Genomic DNA, 14,617 nt, shown 5'->3' on the forward strand with positions numbered 1-14,617 from the left:
CATGTCAATGTGCTTAGGTTGTCCAATTTATTTATTTTAATTATTACAATTAACATTTTACTTATATATACGGTATTTTTTCCCGCGAAGGGTGTTCAAATTGGACACCCTCAAGACACTGTAGCTCCGTCATTGGTCGGACAAATGATATATTCATGAAAACATGTTAGAAGTAAAAACTTACAAAAATTTTGAAGATTTAAAGCAATACAATCAAACACAAGAAGGAGAAACTCTTTTCTAACCTTAGAAACGGGTAAAAGACATAGTATTAGAATAAAATAATTATGAAAAGACCCAACTGCCCCTAAAGATATATAATTGTCGACCTTCGACATACCGCTTAAACCAACATACCGCTTAAACCAACAGACCGTGGTCTGACCAATGCTCCGTCCTGCACGTCCGTCGTCATCTTCAAAAACTAAAATTTGAGGACATGATCCACAAACCTCCTCCACGGACCGTGGACCCAACGACGATCCGTTGATCCAGGCCATGGTTCGTGATCTCCTGAGCAACTTTGGCTGGCCAATCCACGAAACAGACCTACGGTCCATAGTTCAGTACGCATGTCGTGGTTGTCCTCCGTCGAATGGCACTAGAAAATTCTGAAAACTATCATTTTGCCATTTCTCGAATCCAAGGTGTTACATGTGATCACATGCTAGATAATTCTACAAAAGAATTGATTGATACTTCTTTCAATATGATGTTCACCAAATATAATGATGAAAGTAAACAATAATTAATTCTTGACTTATTTTTTATTGATGAATGAGGAGAATAATGAAAATTTTGAAGCTTCTTTTGAATAATATTTATCTAAATAGTTTGTTATGATAATTATAATTCTATCTAATTCATATATATTGTTGACACCAAATTTTGACCGACTTTTAATCATTTTTAGGAATACTATTCGATTAAATACGTATTTTAAAATTTATTTAAGGTTTAGAATTTTTAGTCGATTTTGCTTGAAAATTATATATTTTTGCATGTTTACTTATTGTGAATATTATTAAAATATTTTAAAATTATTAATGAATTTCGAATGTTTTAAAATCTAAATGATTTTTCAATTGTATAAAATATTTTAATATATGTAGTATTTTAATTAAATAGTAATTCCTAAATTTTCCTCAAAAACATTTAAATTGTAGCCTATTTTAGTCTAATTTCTTTAAATTCTAGCCAAATCAATTTCAATTTTATTCCAAACATAGTCATTCTTTCATTCCAATTCTAGCCAAATTTTATTGCAATTTTAGCCATTTCATATCCAACAAAATCTGATTTTTAAATGTCATCTTTTAATCTCATTCGTCCGTTTGAATGAATAAATCCTAGATCGAATCCTAACCCTTTATCTCTTATTAAATCAATGGTTGTGATTAAATTTCCTTTTCTTCCTGATTTCAAAACACTAAAAAATCAAAACCTAAAATTTTCTTTTCTTATCCCCTCTCCTTGGCAGCCGCCACTCTCTCCCTCTCTCTCCAGCACTGCCCCTCCCTCTTCTCTTTTTATTGCAGCCAGCGAGGCCATCAGCCAGAGGTGGCGACGCCCCTCTGTCGCCACCCCTCTCCTCTGCTGCCTCCCCTTCTCCCTCTCTCCACCTCCCTCATCTTCTTCCCCTCTCTTTCTCCATTCTTTCCGGCGGGAATCGCCACCTCCAAGTGGTGGAAGCTGCCCCTCTTTCCTCTCCCCTCTCCTTCGTCTCCCCTCCTCTCTTCTTTCTCCCCTTCTCCTTCCCTTCCCCTTCACAAGCAAGAGTGGCGGACGACTCCGAGCTCCACCGGCGAGAAACCATCGCAGGCAGCAGCACCGGCGAAGGAGGCCAGCGCCGGCGAGGAAGGTTGCCGGTAATGTTTTTACCGTCCCTTCTTCTTTATCTTTTCGCTCTTCTCCCTGCAGGTACCAGCAGCGAACTCTGGCAGCGACTCCAACAAAGCAAGCTTCGGCGTTGTCCGAGCTTTGGGTCATGTGATGGATCTATTGACATCCGTCTTTGGTATTTTTTTTTTATCTATTATTATTTTGTCTATTCATAGTTCAAGTGATTCAGATATCTAAATTATATTTTGTTTTTTTTAATGTTCGAATGCTAGAATGATATGCATTTGTTCTCCCTTAATTGTTAATTTATAAATCTAGCTTGCTTAATTATTATGTAGATTATTCGACGAAGGATCAATGTTTATTTATTCTGATATATTTAATTTTCATGAATGTTACTAATTGTAAGTATGCCATTCTATTAAGATTTTTCTTGATTGACTTCTCATACGTGTTATAATATGTTTAAGTTAATCTGCCAAAATTATATGATAAATCTTTGCTGATTTGGTAAAATTAGCAAATTTCTTACTTGTTTGTTCTTGAAAAAAAATATTTACTCATTTGAAAATAGTTATTTACTGATTCCATGCTCTCTATTTAGAAAAATAATATTAATCAATCCCTCCTTTTCATTAATATTTGGTTTGATCAATTCTTACTTGTTTGTTTATGACAACCTTATTTATCTTCCTTATCTTATTTGGTGACTTATATTTGGTAGAATAATAATAGTTTTTTAAAATTTGATTTTTGGCTCCTTAGAAGTAAGGAAGATATTTAATTGATTCCTTAATTATTCCTTTCCTTAAATTCAGTCAACTTGTGTGTATTACTAATATAGTGAATATCCTTACTTGATTTGCTTGGATAATAAGAATTTAAACTGATTTGTATATGGTAAAATAATAATTTTTTACTCTTCTTTATTTAAGGAAAAATAATAATATTACTCTCTCTTAATTTATTTTTACTTGCTTATATTTGGTAAAAATAATTTAAAAAGAAATCAGACTTTTGGCTCTCCTTTAAAATAAGGAAATTGTGATTAATTGATTCCTTTAAATATTTCTTTTCCTTATTTGTTTCCTCCTCTTTGTTATATAAATAAGACCCCTCCCTTCATTATTTCACACTCTCACATAACTCATTCACTTTTTAATACAAGTCATCTCATCACTCTAAACTCTCATCTCCCACCTTGTTCATACTTTAGATATTGCTCTCTATTCTTGAAAAGAAATAACAACTCTAGTTAGGCTTTGGATCATTCTTTCTTGTTGTATTGTTGTTGTGACTTGAAAACCTTACTAAAACCCTTCATTGCTGACATATAATTTTGCATAACCGGTTAGTTCCTTCTATTAGTTTAATTTTTGCATTGTTAGCTTTATATATGTACCATGTGATAAGTGTTATTCTTGCTATCATCTTTTATGTGTTATTACTTGCTCGTACTCTCATTTTACTTTAACAGGGTTTTTGAACTTGAAGGTTCAAGATGTTGAAGAATTGCTTAGAAGAAATTTCCAGACAAGTTTATTATTGAAGTTTATGTTAATATTGTATTTATTTCGTAGACTTGTAATATTTTGTATTACGCTAACTCTAAAACACTCATAAATAAAATATTTGAGGGATCACCTAAGGGGAGGAGGATTTACATGCTACGTGTTACTTTTAGCGCATCTATTTGTGTTGTCACACCATAATTTTATCAAGACTAAAAAGTCGTTAATTGTTCAACCTTATTAAAAATCTATTCGGAGTTTTAATCAACTTATAAAAACAAGTGTTTATGTAAATTAGGTCAGCTTTACACTGTTTGTTCCTTGACATATGTACATTAGAATCAACTTTGTTATATGTGGGATTATATTATAAATGCTTATGTTTAATAATTTGTTTGCAATAACTTATTTGATGTTAGAAAGTATGCCTATAGGATCAATGATTTTTTAGTGTAGTTACACTTAGAAATCATGCTTATAGAATGTAACTAATAAAATAATGTTAATTAATTAGTTTAAATAAATCAACTTTGTTCTAATAACTTAAGCAATTTAGTTAGTTAATCAAGTTTAATAACATTAATAACTTAGAAAGTTTTCAATATTGCTTATTGATTAGAATTCATGTCTATAATTAGATATCTTTCAACGCCTTAAAAAGGCTGGACATTATTTTTTAGTCCATTATAATCTCTGGCATGCTTAAGAAACAATAATTTGGTAAACTGAAATAGGTACCGTCTTTCTTATTATTCTTGCTCCATTACTAACTAAATATTTGTAAAATAATTAATTTTCTATCACTTATTAATCATATTCTTGCATCTGTTACTAATTAAATCTTGCTCATTAATGCATCTTATTAACTGCCTGCAACTTGAAATAAGTTTTTTTTTTTGCATTAACAATTTCCTATAACTTCATTACTAAGTTATTGTCTGCATTAATGTTCTGTTAGCTTTTAAATAAAATTTTACGACATGATCATTTGGTTTTTGTTAAAGTTGTTGTTCAATCCTTTTTCAAATTTTGGGTTGGACATGACATGATTTTAAAACTATACAATAAGCACTATCTTCTAACCTATCGTTAGTGGGAAAGTCAAAGAAATTACGAGGTCTAATTTCAATGTTTTCAAATTAAGCCGACGCGTCCCCGGGAGTACCACCTACCCATGCTTTTCAAAAGGGATTATGTGTATTTATATGTAAATATTACGTGCCTATATGCAAACTAAATCCTTTTTAAATCATCTTCAAAATATAAACTTTTATTATTTTTAAAGACCGACCTCAAAACAAAATTGTTTTTATGGTGGAGGAGCGCGATTAACAATATCGTGGCATCATCCCTATAAGGAAACAAACATTTTAGTAAAAATTCTATCCAAAATTTGCTCAATTTTTTAAAATCTTATTTTCGCACATCTTATTCTTGTTTGGTGCGACATAATAAATTAAATTGAATTATTTTTGTATATCTATTTGTGCATATTATGCCTTTTTGTTTATCTCTTTAAGTGCTTAATATTTGGTCAATATTTTTAATCACATAGATCGTATGCTCAAATAATAAATAATTAAAGTAATCTTAATTGTTTAGTAATTTATTTGGGATAGCTTAAAATAAAAAATAAGAAATTATTTACTTATTTATTTGCCTCTTTTCTATCCCCTCGCTTATCTTTAAATTTTTATTTAATGTTTATTTATTATTATCACTTAGTTTTGCATGCTTAAATAATTAACTAAAAATAATTAATTTATTTCTCAATTGTTTGATATTTTATCACTTAGACTCGCATGTTTAAATATTAATTAAAATAATAACATGAGCTGTTTGTTCGATTTGTTTATCACATAGTCTCGTATGTTAAAATAAATAAAAATAAGCTTAATTGTTTATATATTGCTATCACCTAGCATTGCATGTTTAAATTAATTAAAACAATAAAATAGTCTTAATTGTTCTATATTTCTTATCACCTAGCAAGCATGCTACTTAAATAAACTAATAAATGAAGTCACCTTATTTGCTACTTGTAACCCCCACTTAGATTGCATGCCGGAACCCACATTTGTCGACCTCGAAGGATGCCTAACACCTTCCCCTCGAGGTAATTTGAACCCTTACCCCGCTCTGGCTCGTTGACCTTAGCTAGACTTAGTTAGGTTAGATAGGTGCTCTAACGCGCCTTAATTCGTTAGATAGCGACTCCACATATTAAATTCTGTAAGGATGTCACAATTTTGTATGTCTTTTAAATAAAAATATGATTTTAATTATTATAATTTATAGAACTTTTTACATAAATTTAAAGTGTAAATTAGGTATATAGCATTTTTTATAGTAATATTCTCAAGTTATAGCATTAGAGTTTGAATTTCATTGTATAACATTTAATATCTTAAGCTATAGCATTTTTAAAAAACATATAATGTTAATTTTAAATTATTAAAAAGAGTTGTTAAAATAAAAAATAAAAATAAAAACGGACAAATTAATAATGGAAAATGGGATCTTTTATTAAATAAATTAAATAATTATTAATTACTGTTAATAAATTAGCACGTTTTAAGGGATTTTAAAATTTTTTAGATTAGTTAGTTGCCTTAATTCTCTCAAATTAGTTTAAATGATATTAAATTTTGATTTAATTTCTTAAAAAGCTCTATCGGATTGACATGAACGTACAAGTCATTTTGTTTTCAAAATTTTCACGATTTTTTTGAGATCTGTAGAAATTAGTTTCATTTTTTATTAGTAGTTGAATAAATTTTGGCGTTGAAAACAATTTGATTTGATGGAGAACATTGTGTCGATATTAATTAAACATGGTGGAAAGTGGAATTCATCATATTGATTTTAATTATGATTTGTTTGTTTTAATTATGAATTATTGGTTTTAATTATATTTGTTATTTTGTACATGTATAAAAGTGTTTGATTTTTTTTATTATTGTTAGATCTAAAATATAATTTGTATGTTCTTTTTTTGAGATAAACAATCAGGTTACGTATAACATATTTTGATAAACGATAAGTAAATATAAATGTGTTTGAGTTGTAATTAAATTGAAGATTCGCATGTTAATTGATTTGTGAAGAAAATAGAAAAACGTACACTGTGTTTATTAACTAGACAAATAATAATTAGATATAATTCTTTTGTACAGGTTAAGTATTACAAAATGTATAAATAATATCTGAAAATTATATAAAATTTGTATTTAATGGTAAAACCTGGTCAGATAATATTCAAAAAGTAAGAAGATATAATTTTGTGTACTGGTGAAGTATGAAAATTGTATTTATTGTGTATGAAATTTATAAGAAACTTGTATCAATTGTGTATGAAAGTCTATATTTTGTTGAACTTACAATATATGTTTCTGTTAAAATTATAATATATATTTTGTATGAAAACTATATTCTTTTTGTTTAATTGAAATAGTGTATATGACAGTGAATGATATATTAAATCTGTATGAAGTTTGTATGAATTATTTTGATAGGATCAGATACAAAATTAGAAATCGCACACATTTCAGACCGATTACAGCAACAAATTCTTTTAACCCAAGATGTAGCTTTGTACTATTTACATTTATAACAAACATGTCATTCCTGTCGTTTTAAGTTTCAAGAAGAAATATATGTCGTAACATCTGACATTGGATTTTTATATTATGCAAATCATAAAAAAATTCAAACGGTGTTTCTTGTAAGAATTGTTGAAACTTGTCTTGACCTAGGAAGGTCAACAGATCCGCAAACACATTCATATTAATACATGAAGACAAATGTGTTTGTATCTTCTTCTCCTATAAAATTGGTAAAATTAAATTAATACGTTTATCATACTATATAATGTCATATAAAATCATATATACACTGCTATGTTAAATGGACATTCAGTTCAATTCATACACAAAGCATACAAATATTGTATATCAGTTCATACACAATTCATACAATATTATACATATTTGATTTTTTTTTTAAAAAAATTTATGACTTTTAAACTATAAACTACTACTCAAACAGTACCACTACATTAATTCATACATCAAAATCAGAACATAAAATATACAACTTTGATATTTATAATAATAGTAAAAAATATACGACATACAACACTAATACATTATTCATACACCGATATTGTAATAGACAATATATCATTTCATACACATAGCATACAAAGTTTATACATTAATGCATACATTCCTATAGTGAAATATAGTAATTATTTTATACACAAAATCATACAACATTAATACATTATTGTTTATATACTTTGTTGTAATTCAATTATATATTCACAAATCATAGAACATTAAATCATACAATATTCATATATAATTATAATATACAATACTAAAAACTCAACTCATATATAAATCATACAAATTTCATGTACTATACTATTGACAAATAAAATCAAAATTAAACACACTTAAACAGTACATTTTAATTGAAATTTGAAAAAATCTCTTTACTGACCTTAACAACTTGTTTTGGTTTATTTGTGGCTTATCTCTGACGTACCAATTTCAATGCCTTTTATTTTTTTGATTTTGTATTTATTAATTCGTCAGCAAAATCAGACTCGGATTCAGATGATGCTTGAATTTCTTTTCCTTTCATCTTCCCTCTTTCCTTTGCCTCTTTGTTTTTATTTTTTTCCATCTTTATTAATTCGTAAGCAAAATCCGACTCGGACTCAGATGATGTTTGAATTACTTTTCTTTTCCTCTTCTTCCCTCTTCCTTTGCCTCTTTTTTATTTTTTATTTTTTTCCATCTTCGATATCACTGACCTTGACTTCTCTTTTCCAGTTGATTTTTGTGTTTGAGTTTGTGACAAAATGTTAAATGAAGGAGCGTGAAAGTCCTCAGATCTTGATTCATCGACCAATCTTCTACTTTTACGTGGAGTTTCACTACCTTTCTTCGACATTCTATATGAACACAGTATGAATGTTTGATTTTGGGGATGAACTGATATGTGAGGGATAATGAGAAGATTTGGGGAACAGTAAGGGGATTTGGGGAAGATGATGTTTTAGGCGTGTGGGGGAAGATTGAGTGTATTGGAGAAAAATTGTAGTGTATTGATTTAAATCGGGGTGGGTAGTTATTGGGTAACTGTAAAATAGGGTGTAAACTAAAATCAAATCCCTATTATTTAGTTTTTGTCTTTAAAAAGGTAACTATATAATGTGAAATTTAATTAATAATAATTTTTTATTTATTTTACAAAGTTAAAACTGTAAAAGGTAACTGTATAATTAATCAGTAAAAATTTAAAGAGTTTAGTTTTAAAAAGGTAACTGAAAAAATAAAAGTAATTATTTAAATAAATTAATTATTATTTCAATAATTATTTATATATTTTTTAATTAATATATTTTTATTGATATGCTATAATTCGACAATAATTTGCTATAAGTAGTTTATTTTTAAAAAGTAAGTTTATAACTTGATATATATCATCTTAAATGTGTGTGGAGTGTTATTTTTATATTTAAATTATATATGTTATTCTCTTTATTGAATTTATGTGACATTGATATTATTTCGAGAACTATTTAATATTTGTATTGCCTTTTAAATTTTTAAGTTGATAATTATTTTTACTTATGATACTCCTTTTTACATCATTTCAATAAAAATTGGAGAGAGAAAGAAACTTTATATTATTTGAAAATAATATAAAAAATATAATAAGTCACTAATTAAATTTTTTGGAAAGACACATAAGAATTTGATGAACTCTCAAAATTTCATTAATATCACAAAAAATTTATACATTTAAAATAACATATATTATTTTAAAATTATATAAATAATACCATCAATTACAATAATTTAAATATTTCCTCTTTTCCAATGAAAATGAAAGAATAGCCACTAATTAAGGGTAAAATGATATATAAGTATATATACTCTACATGATTAACTTATCATGTGTCCAATTTGTGGTCTTAGGTAACATAAAAAAATTTTCTATTAGATTATAAAAATTATTCTAAGAAGTGAATAATTCGTGGTTACGGTTGTTAGGCGGTAATTTACTTTATTATATGAAATTTTTGAATGTGAATTTAAATTTAATCGAATTAAAAAAAGAAAAAAAGAAAGAAATTAAAAATCTCAACTGCATGTTGTGGGTAACCCACCAATCCAGAAGGTAGTTGAAGCCATTCAAAACTCCCCACCTCTCTTCGCTCTAATATCACTTTTAGGGTTTCCTTCACCCTTTGATCAACAACCATGGATATTGAGTACACCGAGCTTCAAGAATGGGAGCTGCTCCACCCGAACTCACCTTTCGATCCCGAGCTCGATCTCAACTCAGCCAAAAAACATAATACTTTTGTTGAAATTGGGCATGAAACAGATGCTCTTATTCAAACCAATTACTTCTCCATGACTACTCCTTTTCATGCTTATGGTGTTGAAAAAGGCTCTGAGGAATCAGATAATTCGGGTGAGTTCAGGTCTGATGATCATCAATTAGAGAGGGTAATTGATGTGGGTATGCTAGACAACCCGAAAGGACAACTGGGTCTTGGTGGAATTGATGAGATGGGTGGTGAAAATGAAGTGAAATTAAGGGAACTTGAGGTGGGTGTTGTGGAAAATTCAAAATTACAAGTGGGATTTGGTGAAATCAAAGAGATGGAGAGTGAGGGTAAAGCCCACATGGGTGTTGTGCAAAACTCAATTATGGAAGTGGATTTTAGAGAAATCGATGATATAGGTAGTGAGACTGGGACGGAGTTTTTGCCTGATTCTGGTGGAGTTGAACTTGGTGGTGTCAAGTTTGGGGATGTTGAGGAGATGTCAGAGTCTTGTGTAGAAGAAAAAGAAGAAAATGAGACGGTTGAAGGTGAAAAGACGGATGGAACTGTTGGAGTAGAAGTTAGTAAAGCAGGAGAGCAGAAGAGTAGTGTGGTGTGGTGGAAGGCACCATTGGAGATTCTCAAGTGTTGTGCGTCCAGGATTAGGCCTGTGTGGGCCTTCTCTGTAGCTGCTGCTGTGATGGGGTTCGTGATATTAGGTCGTAGATTGTATAAGATGAAGAAGAAGACCAAGGGCTTGGAGCTCAAAGTTGCCGTCGATGATAAGGTTACATTCCAATACTGTTGTGTTAGTTACATTCTTTTTTTCCTTGTTACAGGTGCTAACTGCTAATCGCAAAGGCGTATTCAGAATTTTGAGATGATGGTCCACTATTAAGAAAAATGAATCTAAGATATAAATTTGATCGGTTAATCAGGATATTATTACTAAGAATAATTAAAAGAATTTAAAATTTTTGTTCCAAAGTTATTTTTACCTATCCAAACCACTTAAAGAGGCATTACCCAATTTTAAAAAGGAAACATAAAACATGATAAATAAAAGATTCAAATTTTAAAACTCACTTAGACAGGTGCACCCAATCATAATCGTACGATATGATACTTCAAGTGTGGATTCATTATCTATATTTAAATATTTTTTTAAAAATATAGCACTACTATATATGATTTCAGGAGGGCAGCCTGGTGACCCCCCTAATGGATACACCTTTGACCTTAAGCTTCAATGTGGGTTTGAATTGGATGTTGCTTCATCCTATTTATCCCAAAGAATAACTGAAATGTTTTATGCTTTTGACAAAAATACATAGACATTTTTTGTATTGAAGTGCTGGGCTATTTTGATGGTACTGTAGAAGAGGGAGAGTTTAAAACTCCTAACTTGAACCCAAGAGGTCATGACTCTTTAGCAGTTTAGTGAGTATAGAAGATCGGTTTTATGGTAATCTAGTTATATGACCCTCTTCACAGGAGTTCGGTAAATAAAATAAAAGAGATCTTTGTAAGGTCATTTTCTATTATTCAACTACTCGTGAATACAACAATATTGTACAGCAGATTGCCTAGTCTATATGGAAGACAGAATCGTAGGAAACCATAATTAGTTTTTTGTCTTTTTTAGTTTGGGTTTAATTTCAAATACTAACATACTTCCATGATATTTCCTTCAACCCCCCAAATCTTTCTGATTGGATGTCTTATACTTAGGTTTTCATTATCTTTTCCTTGTTGAGAACTTTCTTTTTAGCTAGCTATGCATTGTGGTTCAAAAAGAGTGATATTTTAAGTTAGCTATGTATTATGGTGATCTGAAGAGTAATTGATTTATAACAACTTTTTGTGGCCATTAGGGTGTCAGACTTTGGCATTTTCTTGATTTTTTCGGTTGTCACTTGCATCATATTCAAATTGTATCTAGGATATTGGTTCCAGAGTGATATGCATCTTGAAGGTATAGGATATGGCTAGTTATGCATCACATCTGGCTCCTAATGAAGTGTTGATTTTATAGAGCAGTGGTATAATGGTTGATAACACCCTCAGACTTTTGTTACTTTGTATCATTTTGGTAATCACGATTTTTGTTCTTCTATTACAAGTGAATGCCAGCTTAAAATGCGTTGTTGCAACCTAACTTGTTTATTCTAGCTCAGCCCTGATATCACTTATAATTACTTCTCAGAGAATGCAATGGTCACGTAATTGGTAATACCAGAATTGGGGATTCTTTTGAAGTAGTTGTTTCAACATGAGCGTAAAGTGCAAAAATAGTTCCCCATGGATGCACATACTACTGCCAAAATTTAATAGTTTTACTGTGATATCAGATAATGAACACAACAGAAATGTTATCAATATCCCTGTATAACTAGACTCTAGAATGTCTCAATCGTAAAAAATTTCTTTTTCTAAATCCATAAATTTCATCAATAAATACCAAGATGGTGTTAGAAATATGTACAATGTTAGCATGTGTTTAACCACCTTCAACTATCAAATCAGAAGGGGCGGACCCACATGGTGTGAAGGGGCTTCGTTGAAAATTATATTTTGTAGAATAGTAAATCATATAATTAAAACAAAGACAATACATATAGAAATAATGTTTTGAATCTGCTTGGCATAAGCATGTACATTGTTCAGGCGGTCCAGAGGGCTCACTATCTATGTGAGGTTAGTGTTTAAATCCCCTTCGTGCCAGTGTGAATTTATTTTTTAGTCTGTATTTGGAGTAAGTTCAACCGTAAACCAAGATAAACTAACCTTGTCCTTCTAAATTTATTACTCTTATGTTCTCATCTTTTATCCTTTGTCATTTCTATATTTCACTTTTTCTTGCTTGAATTACTACAATTGACTTACAACTGACATGCCAGGATAGTCCCACATAAGTTGGGTCTGACAATGGTGGGGTGGTGTAAACAAATCTTACCTCTATCTTGTTGGGTAGAGAAGTTGTTCCCGGAAGATCCTTGGGTCAAGAAAATCGTTTTTCAGAATATGGTTGGAAATAAGTGCAAGGATATAGTGCTATTGTGAAACTATTGAGGAAAGACAAGTAGTAACATTACAAATATTGTAGACTTTAAACCTCTGAAACATTGTCATTGTCTATAAACCTGGTTCTTTGCCTTGGGCCTATTTCTTGTCGCAGTCAAATATGTCTATCTTAATTAATTTTCTTCATTGTGTGCAGAAGGTGTCTCAATTCATGAGTCGTGCTGCACGTCTAAGCATTTTCTGTTGTGAAGCGGGTTCTTGTGATTCGACCTCAGCTGCCAGAAACTGGAGTTTCAGCATGGCCTGTCGTTAGTTTGAGATAGGGAGAGTAATGTTTGTAAAGCAAAATATGAATGTTATGTATAGTGGAAGAAGCATGGTGTCCATTTGATATGTGGCTGTGTTTTTTCTTTGCTAATTTGTGTGTTCTGTGGATTACGTTCTCAGCATATTTCTGAACAGACTGAAGTATAAAGTTATGTATAAACTCTTTTATTTGTTTCCCATAAGTTCCCTTTCTATACGTCAAATTAATAGTTTTTTAATTTAAAGAACTCTGAAAGCCTTCTGTTTCCTACAAAAATTTTTATCCTGTACGAGGTGCAACTATTGTCAGTTGTCTGAGGGATTATTTAGCTGTCAAGTATGATGGGCATAAACACCGGAAAATCGAAACACCAAATCAAATTGAATTTTTTCAGAATTCCGATTTTCGATTCGGTATTCGATTAACTTTTTGGTATTTTTTGGTATTTTGATTCAGTTTTCGATACGTATTATTTTGATTTTCGGTATTTCGATTTAAACTGAAATATTATACTATAATTTATATTATAATAATTAATAATTATTAATATTAAATAATCTTTAAAAAAAAGAAAAAAGTATGTGAAACCCTATTTCTCTTCTTCCTCTTCCTCTTCTTCCTCTTCCTCTTTCAGGCAGTAGCAGCCCGCCAGGCGCCAGCAGCAGCAGCAGCTGCTAGGCTCCAGCAGCAGCAGCAGCAGCAGCCGCCTGCAGCGACGCCGTCTTCAATTGGCGACCCATTAAAAACCAAAATAAAAAATTGAACCAAATTAATAAAAACCGAATCGAAATAATAAAAATTGAATCAAAACGAAATATTTTGATTCCGTATACGGTTTACAATTTATAAGAATCAAAAACCGAAAAAAAACCGAAACTGAACCGAAATACCGAATGCCCACCCCTACTGTCAAGTGTACATTATGGAACCACATTCACTTTCTTTCATTTCCTTTTCTCTTTTATTTTTAGCCTTTTTTTAAAAATACTTTTTCTTTCTTTGTTCAAAACACTTTCTTGCATTTTTTTCTCCTACTTGTTAACTCTCAACATATTTTACTTTTTATGATATTTTTTATATTTTTATTTAATATTCAAAATATGAAGTAAAACACAACTATTTAAGATTGGCATTGTCTAAGTTTTGTTCGAAGTGATATATTGTTTATCAAAAAATTTTCATATTCAAAGTTTGAACTCGAGACCTCTAATTAAGCGTGATCTAACATTTTTCTGTTCCGTCATTTATTTGAGGAAAAAGTAAATGGGTGTGTCAAAAAATTTAAATTTAATTTTTTTGGATAAGTTTAAGGAATTGAAGAAAGTGATATTAGTATTTCAAATCCGGTGTCTTAATTTCATAAAATATATTTTTCTAAAATTTTTTTTTATAAATGATATATCGAAAATATCAGAACTTAGATTACATATACTTTTTTTAATTTTTGTGTTCGCTTATAGAAGATTATACATTGATTTATTATAATAGAAATTTTCACTCCATTATTTACTATTAAATTGTCGGTGAACAATTCACCACTTTGATTCACGTGAACTATATCAATACATATTAAAAAAATAAAAA

At 30.0% G+C, this 14,617-nt stretch overlaps 1 protein-coding gene across 1 annotated transcript; it reads left to right on the top strand.

The window, feature by feature from the left end:
* The first annotated feature begins 9,631 nt into the window (after positions 1–9,631).
* On the top strand, positions 9,632–13,049 carry LOC107004317. The gene is given in 3 exon segments (XM_015202540.2): positions 9,632–10,489; positions 12,923–12,960; positions 12,962–13,049. Coding segments are annotated over 3 exon segments (984 nt in total).
* The last annotated feature ends 1,568 nt before the right edge of the window (positions 13,050–14,617 follow it).

Source organism: Solanum pennellii, chromosome 11 (genome assembly GCF_001406875.1).
Source record: "Solanum pennellii chromosome 11, SPENNV200".
Taxonomy (NCBI): Eukaryota; Viridiplantae; Streptophyta; class Magnoliopsida; order Solanales; family Solanaceae; genus Solanum; species Solanum pennellii.